Genomic DNA, 24,558 nt, shown 5'->3' with positions numbered 1-24,558 from the left:
AACATTAATGACGTAGTTTATGAACTGAAGACTAGCTAACTAACGTTAATGACTTACTTTATGAACTGAAGACTAGCTAACTAACGTTAATGACTTACTTTATGAACTGAAGACTAGCTAACTAACGTTAATGACGTAGTTTATGAACTGAAGGCTAGCTAACTAACGTTAATGACTTACTTTATGAACTGAAGACTAGCTAACTAACGTTAATGACTTACTTTATGAACTGAAGACTAGCTAACTAACGTTAATGACGTAATTTATGAACTGAAGGCTAGCTAACTAACGTTAATGACTTACTTTATGAACTGAAGACTAGCTAACTAACGTTAATGACGTAGTTTATGAACTGAAGGCTAGCTAACTAACGTTAATGACTTACTTTATGAACTGAAGGCTAGCTAACTAACGTTAATGACGTAGTTTATGAACTGAAGATTAGCTAACTAACGTTAATGACGTAGTTTATTAACTGAAGACTAGCTAATAATGTTAATGACTTACTTTATGAACTGAAGACTAGCTAACTAACGTTAATGACTTACTTTATGAACTGAGGACTAGCTAACTAACGTTAATGACGTAGTTTATGAACTGAAGACTAGCTAACTAACGTTAATGACTTACTTTATGAACTGAAGACTAGCTAACTAACGTTAATGACGTAGTTTATTAACTGACGACTAGCTAACTAACGTTAATGACGTAGCTTATTAACTGAAGACTAGCTAACTAACGTTAATGACGTAGTTTATGAACTGAAGGCTAGCTAACTAACCTTAATGACTTACTTTATGAACTGAAGACTAGCTAACTAACGTTAATGACTTACTTTATGAACGGAAGACTAGCTAACTAACGTTAATGACGTAGTTTATTAACTGAAGACTAGCTAACTAACGTTAATGACGTAGTTTATGAACTGAAGGCTAGCTAACTAACGTTAATGACATAGTTTATTAACTGAAGACTAGCTAACTAACGTTAATGACGTAGTTTATTAACTGAAGACTAGCTAACTAACGTTAATGACGTAGTTTATTAACTGAAGACTAGCTAACTAACGTTAATGACTTACTTTATGAACTGAAGACTAGCTAACTAACGTTAATGACGTAGTTTATGAACTGAAGACTAGCTAACTAACGTTAATGACTTACTTTATGAACTGAAGACTAGCTAACTAACGTTAATGACTTACTTTATGAACTGAAGACTAGCTAACTAACGTTAATGACGTAGTTTATGAACTGAAGGCTAGCTAACTAACGTTAATGACTTACTTTATGAACTGAAGACTAGCTAACTAACGTTAATGACTTACTTTATGAACTGAAGACTAGCTAACTAACGTTAATGACGTAGTTTATGAACTGAAGGCTAGCTAACTAACGTTAATGACTTACTTTATGAACTGAAGACTAGCTAACTAACGTTAATGACGTAGTTTATGAACTGAAGGCTAGCTAACTAACGTTAATGACTTACTTTATGAACTGAAGGCTAGCTAACTAACGTTAATGACGTAGTTTATGAACTGAAGACTAGCTAACTAACGTTAATGATGTAGTTTAACTGAAGACTAGCTAACTAACGTTAATGACGTAGTTTATTAACTGAAGATTAGCTAACTAACGTTAATGACGTAGTTTATGAACTGAAGGCTAGCTAACTAACGTTAATGACTTACTTTATGAACTGAAGACTAGCTAACTAACGTTAATGACTTACTCTATGAACTGAGGACTAGCTAACTAACGTTAATGACTTACTTTATGAACTGAAGACTAGCTAACTAACGTTAATGACGTAGTTTATGAACTGAAGACTAGCTAACTAACGTTAATGACTTACTTTATGAACTGAGGACTAGCTAACTAACGTTAATGACGTAGTTTATGAACTGAAGACTAGCTAACTAACGTTAATGACTTACTTTATGAACTGAAGACTAGCTAACTAACGTTAATGACGTAGTTTATTAACTGAAGACTAGCTAACTAACGTTAATGACGTAGCTTATTAACTGAAGACTAGCTAACTAACGTTAATGACGTAGTTTCATGAACTGAAGGCTAGCTAACTAACTTTAATGACTTACTTTATGAACTGAAGACTAGCTAACTAACGTTAATGACTTACTTTATGAACGGAAGACTAGCTAACTAACGTTAATGACATAGTCTATTAACTGAAGACTAGCTAACTAACGTTAATGACATAGTTTATGAACTGAAGGCTAGCTAACTAACGTTAATGACATAGTTTATTAACTGAAGACTAGCTAACTAACGTTAATGACGTAGTTTATTAACTGAAGACTAGCTAACTAACATTAATGACGTAGTTTATTAACTGAAGACTAGCTAACTAACGTTAATGACTTACTTTATGAACTGAAGACTAGCTAACTAACGTTAATGACGTAGTTTATGAACTGAAGACTAGCTAACTAACATTAATGACGTAGTTTATGAACTGAAGACTAGCTAACTAACGTTAATGACTTACTTTATGAACTGAAGACTAGCTAACTAACGTTAATGACTTACTTTATGAACTGAAGACTAGCTAACTAACGTTAATGACGTAGTTTATGAACTGAAGGCTAGCTAACTAACGTTAATGACTTACTTTATGAACTGAAGACTAGCTAACTAACGTTAATGACTTACTTTATGAACTGAAGACTAGCTAACTAACGTTAATGACGTAATTTATGAACTGAAGGCTAGCTAACTAACGTTAATGACTTACTTTATGAACTGAAGACTAGCTAACTAACGTTAATGACGTAGTTTATTAACTGAAGACTAGCTAACTAACGTTAATGACGTAGCTTATTAACTGAAGACTAGCTAACTAACGTTAATGACGTAGTTTCATGAACTGAAGGCTAGCTAACTAACTTTAATGACTTACTTTATGAACTGAAGACTAGCTAACTAACGTTAATGACTTACTTTATGAACGGAAGACTAGCTAACTAACGTTAATGACATAGTCTATTAACTGAAGACTAGCTAACTAACGTTAATGACATAGTTTATGAACTGAAGGCTAGCTAACTAACGTTAATGACATAGTTTATTAACTGAAGACTAGCTAACTAACGTTAATGACGTAGTTTATTAACTGAAGACTAGCTAACTAACATTAATGACGTAGTTTATTAACTGAAGACTAGCTAACTAACGTTAATGACTTACTTTATGAACTGAAGACTAGCTAACTAACGTTAATGACGTAGTTTATGAACTGAAGACTAGCTAACTAACATTAATGACGTAGTTTATGAACTGAAGACTAGCTAACTAACGTTAATGACTTACTTTATGAACTGAAGACTAGCTAACTAACGTTAATGACTTACTTTATGAACTGAAGACTAGCTAACTAACGTTAATGACGTAGTTTATGAACTGAAGGCTAGCTAACTAACGTTAATGACTTACTTTATGAACTGAAGACTAGCTAACTAACGTTAATGACTTACTTTATGAACTGAAGACTAGCTAACTAACGTTAATGACGTAATTTATGAACTGAAGGCTAGCTAACTAACGTTAATGACTTACTTTATGAACTGAAGACTAGCTAACTAACGTTAATGACGTAGTTTATGAACTGAAGGCTAGCTAACTAACGTTAATGACTTACTTTATGAACTGAAGGCTAGCTAACTAACGTTAATGACGTAGTTTATGAACTGAAGATTAGCTAACTAACGTTAATGACGTAGTTTAACTGAAGACTAGCTAACTAACGTTAATGACGTAGTTTATTAACTGAAGACTAGCTAACTAACGTTAATGACGTAGTTTATGAACTGAAGGCTAGCTAACTAACGTTAATGACTTACTTTATGAACTGAAGACTAGCTAACTAACGTTAATGACTTACTCTATGAACTGAGGACTAGCTAACTAACGTTAATGACGTAGTTTAACTGAAGACTAGCTAACTAACGTTAATGACTTACTTTATGAACTGAAGACTAGCTAACTAACGTTAATGACTTACTTTATGAACTGAAGACTAGCTAACTAACGTTAATGACGTAGTTTATGAACTGAAGACTAGCTAACTAACGTTAATGACTTACTTTATGAACTGAAGACTAGCTAACTAACGTTAATGACTTACTTTATGAACTGAAGACTAGCTAACTAACATTAATGACTTACTTTATGAACTGAAGACTAGCTAACTAACGTTAATGACGTAGTTTATGAACTGAAGACTAGCTAACTAACGTTAATGACGTAGTCTATTAACTGAAGACTAGCTAACTAACGTTAATGACATAGTTTATGAACTGAAGGCTAGCTAACTAACGTTAATGACATAGTTTATTAACTGAAGACTAGCTAACTAACGTTAATGACGTAGTTTATTAACTGAAGACTAGCTAACTAACATTAATGACGTAGTTTATTAACTGAAGACTAGCTAACTAACGTTAATGACTTACTTTATGAACTGAAGACTAGCTAACTAACGTTAATGACGTAGTTTATGAACTGAAGACTAGCTAACTAACATTAATGACGTAGTTTATGAACTGAAGACTAGCTAACTAACGTTAATGACTTACTTTATGAACTGAAGACTAGCTAACTAACGTTAATGACTTACTTTATGAACTGAAGACTAGCTAACTAACGTTAATGACGTAGTTTATGAACTGAAGGCTAGCTAACTAACGTTAATGACTTACTTTATGAACTGAAGACTAGCTAACTAACGTTAATGACTTACTTTATGAACTGAAGACTAGCTAACTAACGTTAATGACGTAATTTATGAACTGAAGGCTAGCTAACTAACGTTAATGACTTACTTTATGAACTGAAGACTAGCTAACTAACGTTAATGACGTAGTTTATGAACTGAAGGCTAGCTAACTAACGTTAATGACTTACTTTATGAACTGAAGGCTAGCTAACTAACGTTAATGACGTAGTTTATGAACTGAAGATTAGCTAACTAACGTTAATGACGTAGTTTAACTGAAGACTAGCTAACTAACGTTAATGACGTAGTTTATTAACTGAAGACTAGCTAACTAACGTTAATGACGTAGTTTATGAACTGAAGGCTAGCTAACTAACGTTAATGACTTACTTTATGAACTGAAGACTAGCTAACTAACGTTAATGACTTACTCTATGAACTGAGGACTAGCTAACTAACGTTAATGACGTAGTTTAACTGAAGACTAGCTAACTAACGTTAATGACTTACTTTATGAACTGAAGACTAGCTAACTAACGTTAATGACTTACTTTATGAACTGAAGACTAGCTAACTAACGTTAATGACGTAGTTTATGAACTGAAGACTAGCTAACTAACGTTAATGACTTACTTTATGAACTGAAGACTAGCTAACTAACGTTAATGACTTACTTTATGAACTGAAGACTAGCTAACTAACATTAATGACTTACTTTATGAACTGAAGACTAGCTAACTAACGTTAATGACGTAGTTTATGAACTGAAGACTAGCTAACTAACGTTAATGACGTAGTTTATGAACTGAAGACCAGCTAACTAACGTTGATGACGTAGTTTAGGAACTGTAGACTAGCTAACTAACGTTAATGACGTAGTTTATGAACTGAAGACTAGCTAACTAACGTTAATGACGTAGTTTATGAACTGAAGACTAGCTAACTAACGTTAGCTGACGCCAACTTCACGTAATCATTGAAAGTGGTAAGTTAACTTAATTACACAAAATGGAACATTTAATGTGAGAGCAGGTGAATCGTTGTTCATTTAATATGTATGTTTTCACTTTAACCCATAGAGTCAGTTTGCTAAATGAGTTAGCTAGCGTTGTGCTAAAGTAAGGTTAATGTTTGGGGAACAGCTGCCAGCCAACCAGAAACAAACTAGAGTGGTAGCTTTAAGCTAATTAAACGCTTTCTTGCCCTTGTGTGCTAATTAGTGAATGGCGATAATTGGATTTGTTTTATTAATATGCACTTGAGTATCACAGTATGAGTTATTAAAGCAGGTCATTGTGAACGCGCATCATATAGCTCAGCTAAACACGCATTGAGGTTTCTGCGGGGGCGCGCTCTTAATAGCAACGTGCACGCGGAGTGCAGACACCCGAGCGGTCCGATGTAAATCACTGCAATGGCAGAGTGGAGGAGTAGAGATGGGGAGGGGAGGGTGGAGGAGGGTGGAGGACACCGGCTACAGCCCTGCCTCCTCTCTGCATGCGAGCACACAGCAGAGTAGACACACGGCAGGCGAGCAGGAAGACAGAGCACCATCACAGGGCAACAAAGGGACGCATGGTTCATCTAGAAGGCGTCAAATGAATAAATGATTCATTGAAACAAGTTCTGCTTACAGAAAAAAACCTTTTATTGCATCTGTCCTGACCTCAAAGGTAAGAGAGATTGCACCAGGAAAATAATATCCATATGTTCTATACAGTTTTTTTCCCCCTGTATTATAGGCTATATATATTTATTGTTTACCTATTAATACGTTTTCAGCTGAAATTGCTAACCAGCTTATACTGTTGATGTTTTACTATCCGCTGCAAATGCGCGTTAATTTCATTGCTGTAAAGATTGAATTGAGACACACCAGGGAGCATGAAATGGGTGTGACATGTTACTTCATAATGTGTGTATGAGCTGCAGCAGCAGTAGCAGCATCAAAGCTTGCATCAATGCTGTATCAGGAGTGTAAACAACTGTCAGAGAGCCTAATTGCTCTATTGTATTATATAAATTCAAGTTGGCTTATTCAAATAGTAAGCATTCTCTCTGTATTATTTATGGTTTAATAGCACTGCACAGTCATGGAGCTGGAGCACTTCGATGAGCGGGACAAGGCTCAGAGATATACCCGAAGGGGCTCAAGAGGGAATGGGCTTCCCAGTCCCACTCATAGTGCTCACTGCAGCCTGTACAGAACCAGGACACTGCAAGCACTGACCTCAGAGAAGAAGGCCAAGAAGGTTCGTTTCTACCGCAATGGGGACCGCTACTTCAACGGGATTGTGTATGCCATTTCTCAGGATAGATTTAGGTCTATAGAAGCACTCCTGGCTGACCTCACAAGATCTCTGTCAGATAATGTCAACTTGCCACAAGGGGTGCGGACCATATATACCGTTGATGGGTTAGCAAAGATCACCAGCATGGACCAGCTGGTGGAAGGTGAGTAGTGTTCCTGAATTGTTGTAAGTTTATTTTTTTGGTAATTTATTTTTATATTGAGTTATGTGAGATCAATTAGCTTAAGTCACAAACTCCACCAATATTAATAGCTGATTTAGATCAAAACAAAATGCATGACTTCCTCAGTCTTGTAGAGCAGAATAAGCCAGTGTTAGACTATCATGTGATCCGTGGGAAAATAGAAAATCTCTTATTGTGCCTTGATCTTCTGCAGGGGAGAGCTATGTTTGTGCATCCATAGAGCCCTACAAGATGCTGGACTACACAAAGAATGTAAATCCCAACTGGGCAGTTGGTGCCAGGACTGCTCTGTCCATCCGTGACCCGTCTTCCCTTGGTAGCGCCAAGACTGGATCCCCAGAAAACAGAGAGACCAAGGACTTTATTAAGCCCAAACTGGTAACCATTGTCCGCAGTGGTGTAAAGCCTCGCAAGGCTGTGCGGATCTTGCTCAACAAGAAGACGGCACACTCCTTTGAGCAAGTCATGACTGACGTCACAGACGCCATCAAGCTGGACTCTGGAAGCGTCAAAAGGCTATATACTGTTGACGGCAAGATGGTGAGTGTTAAATTATCATTTGTAGTGGTGATTCTGGGAACCTCACATATTTCAGACTTCTAATATTAAAAGCATGTTGGGTACATAGGATATAAATTACATTTCACAATGGATAGATAAAATAATTTGTTTTTTGTTATAATTTTTTTTGACCAACAACAAATTTTATATTGAAAAGAGGCCTAAACTGTCAATTACTTATATAAAAGAAAAAATAAGATTGTAATATATTGTGGTGAATGACACATACACATAGCTGTGTGTGATGTTACTATCTTCTGAAGTACACAACCCATATTACGTTGTATAGCTAGCTATAACATGCATGTATGAAACATAGGGCCTCATGCAGCAACATTCTCTTAAGTTGCTCTTATTTTCTCTTAAGAGACAAAGTCAACACCAAATGCACCAAACATTCTTAACCATCCAAATCTACTCTTACCCAGGTGTGCTGAACAATGAATCCCATTTTTACTGGTACTGTTAAATAAACTTTAACAAAGTAAATGTGATTTTCCAGCACGTCAATACTGGCTTTTTCAGGAAAGTCGAAAAGCATCAAAGAGCAGAATGTAAGCCACGCAATATCATCCAAGGGTTTTTATAGTCAATATTATTTATTTAGCCCAGACATTTTACAAGCAAAAATCAGAGGAATTTTGTTTGTATATCGCTTCCTGCATGAGGCCCACTATGTGATATAGTGTCTACCAAGGAATCATATCTGCTTTCCGAAAGTCACATAGGACTTAGCCCTACCTTTGTCTGTGTATGACTTTCAGTGCTCCCTTTACTTCTCTACTTGTTCTCCTTCCTTTAGAGAGGAAACATTTGGTGAAGCAGTTGGTACAAGCTGGTACAGCTTGCCCATTTGTAACCAACAGTAGTAAATCTGCATTTTTGAAAAAGAAACCTAATTGACCCTTTGCTAAGCCCCGCCCCCTGCTGCTACTCTGTCAAGCTGTCAGAGCTGCATAGAGCCCACAATGTTACTAACTGCACTCTCTGCATAAATATCTAGCTAATTTTTGGAAAAAGGCGATTTCAGAGAGAAGGATTTCCAATATGCGTTTGGAGGATATTTCAGGATGTCAAACTAATTCAGCAGCGAAAACGGGTTAAAAAGATAGAATCTAAAGCCTACAGATCACAGTGTTAAAGTGAACCACCACATCACCTGGTGATTGAGACAGAAGACAATGAAATTAAGGAAAAACACTGTTCCTGTAAAGCCGGGTGGGTCTTTATTCACTGTTACAATCATTACAAAGCAAAATCAGCCAGTGTATACATTCAGTGTACCTTCAGTAGCTTGCATAGCAGTGCTACTGCTAGTTAATATAATAATAATAATAATAATAATATTAATATATAGCCCATATTCTAATTTGTAGTATGCTTATTTCAAATGAAAGCTTTTGGACTGGATGTTTGTATTTGAAAGTCATGGAACAAAGCAGCCAGGACAACCTTAAGTGCTCTATACCTGAGAGAGAGTGCCATTATATTACACCACTTTCCCACCATTGATATATTAATTATAGGATAGAAGTCAAAGGAGACTGGCATGACCTTTGCTTATCTGTTCATAGCTTGGCTGTGTGCAGTACCTAGATACATTTAGTTGGGGAGACTGGTATTCTGCTGTTGATACTGTATCTCGCATAGGAATCTTACATCAGCACACTGCACATAAGGCAGACTTGGTACACATTTCCTTCAACCCAGGCTGAGTTTATCTAACACAGTGAGTGAATGTTGAGGTTTTAGAAGAAATAGAACTTTTCCTCTGTTAATCATGTCTCTGAGAATTGCTTCCTTACCCACAGAGAGACACAGCCAGTCAACTGGGAATATTTGCTAAATGTATTACAAGAAATGGGTTTCTAGGACTCCATCTCATTGAATGGTTACAGTAGATTCACTTATTGAGTTAGTAATAGACACACCTAAATAACAAGCTGCTTGGATTTTATATACATATATATGTGTACATTGAATTGAGCTTTCTGGACAGGAGCCATTATTATACTTTGGTGACATCTTGGAGCAAGTGCAATATTTCACACTACATTGTAAGCATACATTAATTATTATTCTAAATATGATCACAATTACAGGGGATGTGGGCCTGTATGGGTTAATATGAATGGATAACTCTTATGTGGCAACTGCACATAAAGCTGACTGAGCAAATTAGTTACAAAACATCCCACAGAAATAATCAGCTCTTTAACTACTGTAAACCTATTCATAAACTCTATCACCTGCACTCTACATTAGCATCCTCATCACAAAATATTATGAATTTCTTTTTTTTTCCTCTGATGGTTTCTATGGTGACATGGTTTCCTGAGCTGGTTGCTAAGGAACAGCCTCTGCGGCAGAGCAGTGCAGTAGTGATGTCAGGACTGTAGGTGTAGTGTGAGAGGGTTCATAGATGCAGTGCTTGGTCTGTCAGCCTTTTTGATACACATGGCGGCAAGATGGAGCACATGGCTCAGATATAAATCCCTGGATAGGACCCATTCTGTAGGGGTGTTTAGAGGGAACAGTTGGGGATTTTCATACCAACAAACAAATCTGCCTTCACAAATCCTCTAAATTGTTTTAGGAATACAGATTGTTTAGCTTAGCATAAATGGACATAAAATTGCAATAGATCAAAGATAAATGTCCATCTTGTATGCTACGTGAAACATTAGAAGTTCTTTCTATGGTTCTGCATTTGTCTCTCACATCAGGTATTTACCAGGTATCGTTGCTTATTCAGTTTTGGTGGTTTTGATCTCATCAATGCTTTCCTAATAAGCTGTTGTGTTATGTGCTTGGCAGTGCAGCTCTGTGCTCTAGTTTACCTGCTTTTTGTACTTTTTGTCATGTTGGGACTCCAGATGGCCAAATAAGCACCCGTTGGCATCAAAGGGCCCGTTTTCATGGGTGTTTAACCTTTGGTAAATGACCTCCTTGTGCTGCTGGTCCTGAGACAATGACATTCTGTGGAAACAATTCATTCTAGCAAGTTTGTTTTATGAACACAACCACCAGATTAGCCTATGTATTTACTTAAAATGGTATAACTGCTTGTTATGTATTTTTTTGTATCAGTGTATTTGCTGCAGCTTTGACATTAATATTATAATTTCTGATGATATTCTCATTCAGTCACATTTATCCCTCTTGATTCTTCTACTGCAAAAGTAATGGACAGAGGATTTCTGTTTATTCACATTTATTTTAGACTCATGATTCATGTTTCTATTAGTGGATCTGCTTAGCGGGTGGCTCTGCTTGATGGCTGTGATCCTTGGCCAAATGGGCACTGCCAAGTTAATGGTCTTTGGCTGCATTTGATAAACCTCAGATGACTGATGATTTATAAAACATTGTTCACACTGAAAGTAGCACAAACATATAAGGTGGAGAGAAAGCAACAGAGGAAAAGACAATCTGTAGACAAGGTCCTTTGAGGCAAGTAACATGCCATTGCCTGGTGCAATCCTGCTGTTGTGTGTGTGGGATGGAGCAGAGAAAATGATTTGCATGACGGAGTACGTCTGAGTAGACTTAGGCCATGGGATTCCAATCCCCGCTGTAATGGATATGGCTCTGCTGCACTCTAATTGTATTATGTACACCGCTAACTTCTGTGTTTTAGAGTCAACACTTCTTGTTGAAATAGATGTCAACATAGCCACCCGAGGATAGAGCCTGGCTTGACATCAATGCACGAAAGCAGAGGCTTAGTTCTCCATGGTAAAATAATGTATCCGTAGATATGGTAAATGGCCCATTCATGCTTTAGAAACTAGATACAGAGTGGAAGTGGTACTGGTTATGACATGCATGGTGCCCTATGTGCCAGAGAGCAAAACCTTAAATGTAGGTTTTCCATTTTATTTCTTCATGTTGACCTTGACTCTGCCATTTCCTGGTTTGGCCTGTGTGTGCCCACAATGAATGTCTTTTAGTCTCTGCTCATACCACAGATGGCTTTTCTGCATGATGCATACTGGCCATATTTATAAAGTCAATTGTATTTCACAAAGCGATTTAAAATGATGATCAAATGATGTTTTCCTCCAGTTCAGTGACATAAACATAAAAAATTTTGTTTTAGGAGACCTGGCAGAGATGGTATTTAAAATATTAACAATAGAAATACTAACTACCTTCTGGTGCAAATGCATAGTGACTTGTATATTATAGTGATTTTCTTGTTATTTAATGTAAAAAAAATATTATTACTAGTAAGTAACTATTACTTTTTTGCTGTTGATGGAATAAAGTATGCTCAAACTGCTGCAAATGCTATTTTTAAATCTTTCACTGTAACTAAAGGGGAGAAAGACGGATGAAGGAGATAGGGAGGCTGTCTGGCTTTCCTCTCACCTACTGCTGTGACTTGGCTGTTAAACACAGAACAAGGACTTGCTCAGTGTTCTGCATTTGGTGTAGAGAAGAATTTTTCTGTTTTCTTGTTTTTGTTCTGGGAGGCTACGAATTATGCTGGAGTTAAACTGGAAGTTGCTGTATTACTTTAATTAGAATACAGCAGAAACTTTACAGCATTTCAAATGAGTACTGTGAGATATGTTTATAGGAAATTTAGGATCTGCATTAATTCAATTTAACATTGTTAAATCATTTTAATTACAGTTAATGACAATCCTACTTCATGATCATTTCTTGGCAATTTAACATATATTTTACATATGTTGACACATAATATCATGTTATGCTGTATTTCAAAGTCTACTAACATTTCATGACATTTCCCATATTATGGTGATACAAACCTTTTTCTGCTGCCAAAGTCAGACACTGGTAGAACTACTAAGGGCTAAATATAGAAACTCAAGACTAGGACATTGTGATTAGGAATACTGAAAATGTGGGGGCTGGTGTTATGGCTCATGTGTGCTTTAATATGTCCTTATGGACGTCTTCATAGTGCTGACTTGCAATTTTTAACGCAGCAATTACTCTAATCTGTCTTTGCAGCAAATGCAGTTATGTCACAGAATTCTGCAGCAGACACAATTTGAATATTGGATGATGTTTGTCTGTGAATATACTAGTTTACATACCCTCCTCTTTCTACTGGACGTTCTTATTCCTACAGTGTAAAATAAAAAAGTAAAGCATGTTCTCAAACTGTGCATAAGGGCAGTTCATGTAGATTAAACTAGAACCATTTGAAAATAGCATGTGAAGATGAGTCATGTTTCTCGCTGACATGCTGAGTGACGCTGCTGTGTTCTGTCTTGCACTTCAAAGGGGAGATTCAGCACCCTGGAGAGCTCCACCTGTCCACTGGTAGAGCTGGTTTTATTACCAGTTTGTGTCTTGTGTTAAATCTATCGTCTTTACCATGGCTCCGATTGATTAGCTTCTAAAGCATGCATACCTCCCATTGTGTTTTCTTCACAAGCAACACACAGATAAAAACCTGGCGATCAATATTTGCACAGGATGCTCCAGGACTGCAAGGAGGGTGTGTGCGGGCATTAGGGGGATGGTAGGCCTGATGGAGCTGCTGTGTCACTGAGCCAGCAGGCATAAGTAATCGATATAAAGCAACACAGTCATGATTGCCCTAGATATGCTGCTCCATTATAAGTTTGAGGTTTCCTATTTCCTAGTATTTCAGATGATTAATATTAATTTAATGTGTGTTATTTAAGTGTTACATATAAAAGATAAAGAGGGGCTCAAGACCTTACATGAAACAATCTATATTTTGTCATTTTTACACTTTTGTTGTTAATAGGGTGTGCACCATTGATTAGATCTCAGAGCCTATTGTGGAACTATGTCACCTCTTTCTACTCAGATTGCTTATTATCCAGCTTTAAACTTTTGGCCATTATTTGTTGTTGTTAGACAGTTTTAAGAGCGAAATTGGGAGTTATAGGGGATGACATTCACCAAAGGTCTGAAGCCTGATTTCAACCCACGTCTTCATAGTGACAAGGTGTTCTATGTTACTCCGTCTTGCGTAGACTGATGGTGACATTGTTCTATTGTCTGCAGTTTGTACTGTCCAATGCTCATGATAGGATCTGACAGGGAATCTTAAAGCAGCCGTGTCCCTCTCATCGTCTCAAACTCAGCTGTGATTCTGTCTGGTCTCCTTGGCAACGGCTGTGCAGCTCTCCTCCCTTTGGGATCTCACACTCTTGGAGGAGGGGTGGGGGGCTGGGGCTGTCAGAGGGGGCTATCTGCAGAGAAAATGACCATATTAAACCCCCCTCTGTGCTCAATTTTTATTAGAAGATTTCATGGCAGAATGACCTTTGGCTGTTTGGTTTATCTGTAACCTGCAGAAAAAGTACTTCCAATCCATTTGTTTGGTGGATAATCCAGCATTTCAATATTTTGGATAAAGAATATCAAAGCTATACTATATTCCCTTAATTATTGACCATTTTAATATATATATTTCTTTCAAAATAATCTGCAATTTGAACAATGAATACCAGAATATTTTCACATTCATAACTAAGGCGGAAGAAAACCTAACATTTAATATATGGTTAAAGGGCAGCCGGGTTGACGGACTGTGGTGGCTTTCTTGTCTGTCCTTCTTTGCTCGGTCTAAGCACTTAAGTATTTTTATTAGACTCCTGCTGAACTCTCCATGGTTCTTAATGATGAGACAATTAATAATGTATGTACATATTAGATGTTTGCAATTGGTTGTTTTGATTTTTCACATTTCGGTTTTATAAACTTTTTTGCCCTCAACTCCATTATAAGGACGCAATCATTGTGTCTTAACTGACAATCTGCACTTTCTGAGTACTACTTGCATTGTTTGTTTTAATCAATAGCAACATTTAACAAAACCCATCATTCATAAATCTATAATTTCTAATCCGGTACATGTAATTTAACAGTTTATTCAAGACAAGATAAATGTCCGCTTAATAACTAATATCAATAATGGATCGCATTTTTGTTGATAGAATTTTTGCTGAGTCCATCCTTCTGTAGAGGAAATGAAAACATTCCCTGGCGCACTGCTGTAGTTAAGCACATCAATAACCCTTTTGAGGAGAAGGTCAGGACTCCATCAGCATCTTCATTTATTTATGACACTGCATCCGCTGTGATGGGCTTCTGTTTTAATGAGAGCAGCAAATGCATCAACTCAGTCATCTAGTTTCTCTTTGTAGAAAAGTGAAAACGATTATAATTTATATTTCTCTCTGTTATTATTGAGATTAAAGGATTTATGGTAACCATGTATTTTAACAAAAGTTCCTAAACATCAAAGGTAATATTTAACTTCCTACCGTATACAAATTTATTACAATTTCAAAGATTTTAGGCTTATTTTGTGGAATCAGTTTGGGCCAAAAGATCGAATGAACTGTAAAAATGCTTACATTTGAGGAACAATATGCTCATTGTGTCTTTGTTCGATTGGCCGTGTCGATTGGCTTCCTGAATGGATGACTGCTGTTTAAAGTATGTTTTAACATGATTTTACATTGAATAGTCCAAAACAATAGAGGGCAATTAACTTAATCTCTCACAAGGGATGGAAACACCATTGTCATAGACTGTACTGAATAAAATCCAACAGGTTTAAAAGCAGCTTTTCCTTTCTTAGTAATTACCCTAGATACATGCTCATATGCAACCAGGCTGATACACCAGTAGAAAGAAATGTTAATTCCATTATTCATATGCTGCACATACTGTAACATTTATTTTCCCTTTGTACCTTGGCCAGCCTTTCTGCTCAACTGCAGTCCTCTAGCTTTAATCCAGTGGTTGTTCTTTCATGGATTTCTCTCTTGTACACTGAGATGACCTGAAATAGATATGTACTGTACATCTGTACTGACATTTATATAATCTAGATTTGAAAAACGAGCAGGTTTTCCCAAATATGACAAATCATGATAGGGCTAGGTTAAAAATAAGTAATTTAAGAGTTATCTCAAAAGCCACAGTAATGTTTATGGTGTCTTTGTGTGGACCTGTGTCCTTTGACTTAGAATATCTAGTACTGTGTGTATACTATATTTGCTGTAGAGTAAACTGTATTCACTGTATCCTTTGAATGCACAAATATGACATATTATTTAATATAATAAATTGTTGCGATGTCCTGTTTAAGTTAGTCTTAGTCTTGATTATATACAGTAAATGTACAGTATATACTGTATGTATTAAGTCAATTTGCATCATAAGCATTGGTGGAAACGCCATATAATTTCTAATCGTAATTACAGATTTAATCAGGTCACTAAAATGTATATTTTCAATTCTCTTTTTTTGAAGGGATCATGTTGCATATGTGGGCGTGAGCCGGCACATGTCATTCAATATATTTGATATGGAAGTCATTGTTGCCATCATGATAATATAATATCCTGTCTGAAAACTATGACTCTCGGGATGTGTTTCAGAGGGAGTTGGTCACTGCCTTCACACACTGAAATGTTACTGAATCTCTTACAAGATGCTCCATTAAATTTGGAGCCTGTGTCAGTGTGTGGGTCTGTACGCTGTTTGAAAAATAATACCTCCACTTATATAGCTTTCTAGATTATTCATTTGATAGATTTGTGTTGGTATGTGTCAGGTATTTCAAGACAACAGTACTGTCTTTTGAATTACTATTATGTACAGTATCACTGGGGACAGTACACATTACTTATCAAATTTGTTTTTGTACTATAACTGAGAGAAACCTTTTCATCTTCACCAGATTTCCTGCCTTCAGGACTTTTTTGGGGATGATGATATATTCTTTGCCTGTGGCCCTGAGAAGTTCCGTTATCAGGATGACTTCAACTTGGATGAAACTGGTAAGTGTTATTTCATTTATATGAGACTTGGATTGCTCAGTGGGGAAAGCATAGCGCTAACGCTTGCTGGGTTTTATGTTGTTTGCTCCCTGTGGCTAGGCGTGCCATTGCCTTGTGATACTGTGAACAGATTTTTATTAAACCATCCTCCTTTTGTGGGCAAGTAAATACTGAATATGCCAAACATGTGGAACTATTATTGAAGTGCTTCTTGCAAGTTTGTCTATTTTGGCTACTGCTACTGTTCATACTGTTAGAAGCACTACTAATATACAGTATGAGGTGTTGGTGCTATTTTGTACCATGTCGAGTTTTTTCACTACAAATCTTTGTGTTTAAAATGTAGCGGTCAGACTTTATCAAACCGAACAGGACAGTATGATGCCATATACTGGAGATCAGATTGCCAAACTTCCATTTATAAAGACCACTTATGAATGAAATGGTGGCAGAAAAACTTTAGTGGAGTGGTGTTACAGCTTTAGCACAGTATTTATGCTTGCAGTTGTTGGTGAGGAGACAGTTGGAATGAAATACAAATTTGCTTCACATTGAATACAGATGATATGAAGGATATATCATTCCCTTGACCTAGTTTAAAGTTGTGGTATAAAGTGTGTGTGCGCGTGTATTTGACAAATGTGTAGGTCAGAATACAGAGGATGCCATCACTCATACTTTGGCTTTGTGGTTTTTAGGCTGCTGTACCCGAAAGAAAATAGTTTATATTAATGATGTTGTGTGGTACTTACACACCTTTTGTGTGTCCCTAGTACTTATAGCTCTTGTTCAGTGACTGTGTTTTTTCTTTTACAAACATAACATTATTCTGAAACTAACACAGACACACAACACTGCTGGGAAGAAGCCAAAGAATACCAAGGATGATAACAACAGTGATGGCGGTGCCTCAGAGGAACAGACTCGAAGCTGACTGAAAATGGTAGAATAAGGTAGCCTAGTATTACCTAAGAAAAACCTTTTTATATTTTTTCTTTCTTTATAGAGTGCAGGGTGGCAAAGTCTGCATCATATGGCCGGCTCCCCTCCGGGCATGGTCTCTCTTCCCCAAGATGTGGTGGGCTGTCCCGTAGAAGCAAGTCTCCTTCATCCACTAGTTCAGGTAAGAGTGTGTGTGTGTGTGTGTGTGTGTGTGTGTGTGTGTGTGTGTGTGTGGTATGTCTTGACACAAAGAAACAAAAGCAAATGTGTTGTTCTCAAGCTTCACACAGTGTTCTATGTATAAAGTACATTTTGGTCTATCCTGCAGTATTTCATCATTAAGCTGATTGTTTGTTTCCAATTCTAATGTACCAATAGCTAATGGCACTGCAGGCAGTCAGCTGTCCACACCTCGATCTGGGAAGTCTCCAAGCCCCTCTCCAACCAGTCCAGCTAGCCTCCGACGACGACGGGTAATAACAATTGATGTTCCTTTTAAATAAGTTAATGTCGTAAAGATTTATTTTATATGATGTCATACATCATACCAGAGAAGCTTTCAGAAAGAGTTCAACAATTCTCTTCATCAATGAATAATATTTAAAAGTATTCTAGTGACATGAAATTAAACAGAAACTTTGTACTTTATTGATGGGAATACATTTGGTAAATTTCTCACCTTCAGAATATTGCCTAGCAGATATGTGTGAGCCTCCAATAGCTATACATTATTAACCTTGTTTGTTTTTGTTGCATAGTAATGTGACTGGAAAAACTACTAGTGTTTGTTACTGAGATATCTTAAAAAGATGGCATAGGTGATCGCAGGTCTGTGTACACAGGTGTACAGATGTAAATACCATCTCAGAAACAACATGTTTGAGTTCAGGAAGAAAAATCACCCTAACCTCATGTCCCTCGACAAACACAGGCTGTGTTTGTACATGTATTATGATGCTTTAGAGCTATCTTTTGAATGAAATGTCATCCATGCTGCAGCGGCACATTTTTGCTGAGATTATCATAGATCTGGGGAGGACAAGCCAAATTTTGAGACTGCACAGTCGACACTGGAGAGAAATCCAGTTATCCGTGATACGATCATTAATTAATCATAAGGCTGGCTGGGGTTGGTATTGTGGCTGTGGTGGAGGATATTATTTTTCTCACAATCCCTTTTGGAACCACATGCCAGTCTTTATTCTGGTGGAAAGGTTAGTATAATATTTCACCACGCTTTATTTATTTCTATCTAATCTCAAACTGCATACACAAGGCCTGCAGACTGGAACCAATAGGCTTTGTGTAAGCTGGCTGTAATCACATTTTTACAAGCTTTGCCTTCTCTGAAGTTTGTGTAAGACAAGTGCCTCAGTGTGTCTTTTGTTCTCACTCCATGGCTGTCTCTTCTTTCTAGGGATCTCAGCACAGTGGCTCTTCACTCTCTTTAGCTTCTACCAAGGTTTGCAGCTCAATGGATGAAGGAGATGGGCCTAGCAGTGAAGGTAAGACACTGCAAAAGACATAAACATAGTGGAAAAAGATTGTTTGCAAGTAATGTATAGGTTGCTGTTCATACCTTTACCTTATAGATCTTCTTTTGATTTGCTCCACAGCTGAGCCAGTGGATGAGTACCCCTCAGTCCCTGCGTCCATAGCAGAGAGGTACAAAGTGGGGAGGACTTTAGGGGACGGAAACTTTGCCGTGGTCCGAGAGTGTGTGGAGAGATCCACTGGAAGACAGTACGCTCTGAAGATCATCAGCAAAGATAAATGCAGGGGAAAGGTGAGTCTGCCTCTACATGTGCTGACTTCAATTATCACACCACCAAGTTTGGTCTAATTCAGTATCAAAAAGTGTAAAATATTTTCTGTTTTGGATGCTCAATTTCTTTATTTTCTTAATTAGTCAGCAGATGGTGCTATCTCCTCTAAAATTATTTTCTTTTTTATGTTTTAATAACACCATCAGATGAACCTAATTAAGTAGTGTTAACAGTTATGAATTATTTCAACTGACATTCCAAATTTCTAAGATATTTCTGAAACTGGTTTGTCTTTTATATTTGCTCTGAAATGACTGAAAAGGAGGCTCCACAGTCTCACACCACTGATGTATGTGTATACATTGTTTTTACGATACAGTGTTTAGAGATTTTCCTTCGTTTTGATTACATTTCCATTATTACCCAGGAGCACATGATCCAGAGTGAAGTGTCAATCCTTCGGCGTGTGAAACATCCCAATATTGTACTTTTAATTGAGGAAATGGACACCTATAGTGATCTCTATCTTGTAATGGAGTTGGTTAAGGTACGTAACATTTTTTAATTGCTTTACGAAGAAACTTCAAACTTAAATAAAGTAAAAGTCATTTTAGGGCACATTGTGAATTTTTTTACTAATAAGTTTTGTTCTCTCTAAACTATTTTTTTTAATTCTTTTGCTAAATGTCTATTTTGTAACCATTGTATATTAGTCTATAAAAATGGATTTGACCTGATTCCTGTTAATGGATAAAGGTGCACCAACCCTTTAACATAGTTGAAAACTAGCAACCGGTACTCTTTTATATCCCAAATACTCTTTCTGTAGGGGGGCGATCTCTTTGATGCTATCACCTCCTCAAGCAAATACACAGAGCGAGACGCCAGCTGTATGCTGTTCAATCTGGCAAGTGCCATCAAGTACCTGCACGGCCTCAATATTGTCCACAGAGACATAAAACCAGAAAACCTGTTGGTAAGTATGACTCTACAAAGATTCTGTAGTGGCAGTGAGCGGAGCTACATTGTAAAAGCTTCCCATCTTCAAACCTCATCGGTCCATGTTCCCTATTAATCCCCCTTTTCCGTTCCCCCTGTCACTTTTCTCCAAAGTTCGTATGCACTAGCTTGCACTAACAACTAACAATTACACATGCATAAAGGCATACATAGGATAAATAAATACAATTATGAAATTAAATTACTGCACACAACTCCACAAGGTATTTATTGTATCATTATATCACTATGGTCATTTGTAACTCACATTTCTAACAGCCCCTCTGTAAAGTCTGACCTAGATCTAAATTAGCTCTAATCTATTAACTCTTAAATGCATTTTTATAAGCAGAAGACTTCATTTTCAATTTCTGAATTGAATTAATGCAGTAAATTCATTCACATCAGCAAAATAAAAGCCTGAGATTAAAACAAGATGCATACCTCAATTGCAATTGAACTCAGTCACAACTGCATTTTTTAAATTTTTTTTGTCTTGGCATTTGTTACATTATAGTCACATGATGATTTAAGCAAACATCTCCACACATTTTCTTCTATAGAGAGGCCATCTGTTTTTGCATTGTTGTTCTTTTCCTGTACTTTTCCAAAACCGTCTTTTTTTACTTATCACTTCGAGCTCATTGATGGAATCTTTACCGCAGCGATGAGTATTAATTGGCAAGCTTTTTGCTGCCGTTTCTCACTGTCCTTTATTGTGTGTTTCACAGGTGTTTGAACACCAGGATGGTAGTAAGTCTCTGAAGCTAGGTGATTTTGGCTTGGCTACCGTCGTCAACGGGCCCCTCTATACTGTGTGTGGCACCCCCACCTATGTTGCACCAGAGATTGTTGCAGAGACCGGGTAAGTCAGGGTCATCATCTGAGACATGATAGTCAGGCATTTGCTGTGAAAGACAGTGGGGGAAAATGACCATTATCCTGGTCAAAAACTGCTACTGTAATTCTTGTGGTCTATTGCTACCTGCAGATATGCTTAGTCTCTCTGATACCTGGTATCTTCCTCTTCAATTACAGGTATGGCCTCAAGGTTGACATTTGGGCAGCTGGTGTCATCACTTACATACTGTTGTGTGGCTTTCCTCCTTTCCGAGGGTATGTGCTCCTGTATCAGGAGGTTAATGTTGATAAGTATGATGTTTTAACCACAATCGAATTGTCTATTGTATGCCATCACATTATAGACTATGTAGAACTTATTTTGAGCTTTATAGAATACCTGTTTTATTTTCTACAGCAGTGATGAAGATCAGGAGGCTCTCCTTGAACAGCTTTTGAGGGGCCAGCTTGAGTTCCCTGCACCATACTGGGACAATGTGTCTGAGACTGCCAAGGTTTGTGTCTGGAAGTGCTCTCCTCATCTGCCATCGTTATGCTCCGTGTGAAACACAAGAATCTGTCAGAGATGTGTTGCTGTGGTGTCTCATGTTAGTCGTGAGTATCCAGTATAATAATGTAACCTGTCTTTATTTAGTCTCTGATCACTGGGATGCTGCAGGTAGAGGTGGATCAGAGATACACTGCTGTACAGGTGCTCGATCACGGCTGGGTCAATGTAAGTTCAGCATTTTAAAGACAGTCCTTTCACCAAAATCACCTGTGCACTGCTGAGAAAGGGTGCAGTATGATACAGCAGGCAGAGTTTTTAAAGCTTTGTTCTTCGTATTTTGCAGGATGATGGTGTGTCAGAGAACGAGCACCAGCTGCCTGTGTCTGGGAAGATCAAGAAGCACTTCAACACTGGGCCCAAGCTCAACAGCACCACAGCAGGAGTGTCAGTCATTACAGTAAGCACTGATCTGCACCCCTCCACACACAGACATTGCATGCAACCCTGCATCAGTACATCACATTTTGGCTCTTCTTAAAAAAAATGTAATGTGCTCTTGCGATGATGCTTTGGATGTCATTCAAAATTGAAAAACAGAATTTTGAACCAGAGTTCCTCATATGCGCCTGCTGCTTAACTCCTTAAGTGTGCAAAAGCTTTTTATCTTTATCCTTTGGATGCCATTAAAATTCAGTTGTTGTTCAGACATTGTATGCTTTTGCAAAACAAATTAATCCATTATCCATCTTTTTTTAATTTTTGATTTATAATTTAGTGACCTCGGCTTTACTCTGTGTATACATCGGTTCATCCATCTGCTTCTTGCTGCCTGGTCTTCCTGTGTGTGCTCTGGCCTCTCATCCTCCTCTTTTAGAAGAACTGTCAGCACTGTCGTTAGGAGATCTTATAAATAACAAGGTTGGCCTACAATGACTAGGTTTAGGCAGATATGATTGCTTAAATAGTTCCAAAGCTGAGCTGGTTTGTGGGGGTGCAGGATGGGGGGATCAGTTGCATTCCTCTACATTACTTGTATCTAGCCTTTTAATTGACTTTGCAGGTAAGCCAAGCACTCAGTTGTCAGTTGTCAAATGGAAATAATTCTCTGACAGTTCACGGCATGTCAGTTGACGGTGACATTTACCAGTACCAGTTTTTTTCCTTCCTAATACAGCATTTATAACAGAAGTTTAGAGCTGTGCACCTTAAAGCTAACCAGGTCAGTGATGCTTTGAGTTCAAGGTGATCCTCTGAGTTGCGCTCGTCTCTCTCTGCTCAGTTGGACCAGGACTTTACCATCCAGAGGTCAGGGTCTTTGGACCACTACCAGCATCCAGGATTGTACTGGATAAGGTATGACACAGCATAGTGCCAATATGCAGTATTTCCATAGCAAAGTGCTGGCAGTCTTCATTTCCCACCCCCCCCAAAGGGCTTGACCCATTGCCCCTCAATGAAGCCCTTTTCACACCTCGTCCTTTATTTACCTCATCAAATCCATCACTTCATCACGTTTGTTCATCTCACTAGTGCTGTGGCTGTTTCCTCTTGCCTAGTCGTGCAGTTCACCATGCTATTTACTTATTCTGCATGGAAAAGTTATGCATCTGTATTGCCTACTGCATTTGAGGGTTCATGTTAAGTATTAAAAAAATCTTAGTATAGTATGTGATTAAAAAAAGTCAGTATAGTATGTCATAAAATGTCACAAAAAAGTCATAGTATAGTATGCCATAAAAAAATCTCATACTATAGTATGTCACAAAATTTTTTCATAAAAAGTCATAATATACCATTAAAATGTCAATAAAAGTCTTAGTATAGTATGCCATGAATAAATTCTGAATAAAGTGTCACAAAAAAGTAGGTCACAATAAGTAGTCATAGTACAGTATGTCAAAAAAGTCATAAAAATCATAGTCTAGTATACCATTAAAATGTCAAGAAAAATGTCAAGAAAAGTCATAGTATTATATTTCATTAAAAAGTCATAGTATAGTACGCCATAGGAAAATGTCAATTAAAAAGTCATAATATATATGTATGCCATAAGTATGCCATGAAAAAAATCTGAATATAATATGCCACAAAAAAATCATACTATAGTAGGTCCCAAAAGAAAAGTAATAATGTCATAGTATATTATGCCATTAAAATGCCATAGAAAGGCATAGTAAAGTATGCCATGAAAAATGTCATACTTAAGTATGTCATAAAAAATGTCATACTTAAGTATGTCATAAAAAATGTCATACTATAGTATTTCATAAAAAAGGCATAGTATAGTATGCCATAAAAATGTCATAAAAAAGTAATAATATATAGTATGGCATAAAGTCATAGTAAAGTATGCCATTAAAATGTCATGAAAAAAGTCATAGTATATAGTATGCAATATAAAAGTCACTAAAAACATCATAGTATAGTGTGCCATAAAAATGTTGAAAAAAAGTTATAGTTAAGTATGTCACCAAAAAGGTCATAAAAATCATAGTATAGTACGTCATAAAAATGTCATAAAAAGGTTATTGAATAGTATGCCATAAAAAATCTCATACTATAATATGTCACAAAAAATGTCATAAAAAGTCATAGTATAGTATGACATGAACAATTTAACGTTACGCTGGACTTAAAATACACTGGCAGAAACCCTGACAGAGTATGTCAGGCAGACACACAGCTGACGTCGTCTCCGCTAAACTAATTGATGCGGTGGAGACGAAAGTGGCTGCAGGTGTCCACGACAATGTACGCAACATCGTGGATGCTATCTCTCCCCGACGGGTGAACTGGGGACTCAGTTGCCTGTTTTTGCATCAGGTTATCGTTGCAGCTGGGTGGCACTTCAACCATAGCACCCCTGCATGCAAGGCACTAATTTTGAAGGTTG

At 37.2% G+C, this 24,558-nt stretch overlaps 1 protein-coding gene across 5 annotated transcripts in view; it reads left to right on the top strand.

Moving 5' to 3' along the window:
* Nucleotides 1-6,187: 6,187 nt before the first annotated feature.
* LOC141770604 (serine/threonine-protein kinase DCLK1-like) overlaps nucleotides 6,188-24,558 on the top strand; it is a 29,631-nt gene continuing 11,260 nt past the window's right edge. The window contains exons 1-16 of one of the 5 annotated variants that reach the window (XM_074640313.1): nucleotides 6,188-6,413; nucleotides 6,822-7,194; nucleotides 7,430-7,776; nucleotides 16,508-16,607; nucleotides 17,614-17,730; nucleotides 17,928-18,022; nucleotides 18,967-19,054; nucleotides 19,166-19,335; nucleotides 19,743-19,862; nucleotides 20,145-20,291; nucleotides 21,046-21,179; nucleotides 21,353-21,430; nucleotides 21,573-21,669; nucleotides 21,810-21,890; nucleotides 22,009-22,122; nucleotides 22,945-23,018. In XM_074640313.1, coding sequence (XP_074496414.1) covers nucleotides 6,834-7,194; nucleotides 7,430-7,776; nucleotides 16,508-16,607; nucleotides 17,614-17,730; nucleotides 17,928-18,022; nucleotides 18,967-19,054; nucleotides 19,166-19,335; nucleotides 19,743-19,862; nucleotides 20,145-20,291; nucleotides 21,046-21,179; nucleotides 21,353-21,430; nucleotides 21,573-21,669; nucleotides 21,810-21,890; nucleotides 22,009-22,122; nucleotides 22,945-23,018 — 2,123 coding nt within the window. In that variant the 5' untranslated portion in view covers nucleotides 6,188-6,413; nucleotides 6,822-6,833. Of the gene's footprint in view, nucleotides 6,414-6,821; nucleotides 7,195-7,429; nucleotides 7,777-16,507; nucleotides 16,608-17,613; nucleotides 17,731-17,927; nucleotides 18,023-18,966; nucleotides 19,055-19,165; nucleotides 19,336-19,742; nucleotides 19,863-20,144; nucleotides 20,292-21,045; nucleotides 21,180-21,352; nucleotides 21,431-21,572; nucleotides 21,670-21,809; nucleotides 21,891-22,008; nucleotides 22,123-22,944; nucleotides 23,050-24,558 lie in introns of those variants that run through there. The other 4 variants (XM_074640311.1, XM_074640312.1, XM_074640310.1 and 1 more) reach the window with 4 other exon arrangements.

Source organism: Sebastes fasciatus, chromosome 7 (assembly GCF_043250625.1).
Source record: "Sebastes fasciatus isolate fSebFas1 chromosome 7, fSebFas1.pri, whole genome shotgun sequence".
In the NCBI taxonomy this organism is placed as follows: domain Eukaryota; kingdom Metazoa; phylum Chordata; class Actinopteri; order Perciformes; family Sebastidae; genus Sebastes; species Sebastes fasciatus.
The sequence above is the reverse complement of the archived record's forward strand: the minus strand, read 5'-3'. Positions and strand labels throughout refer to the sequence as shown.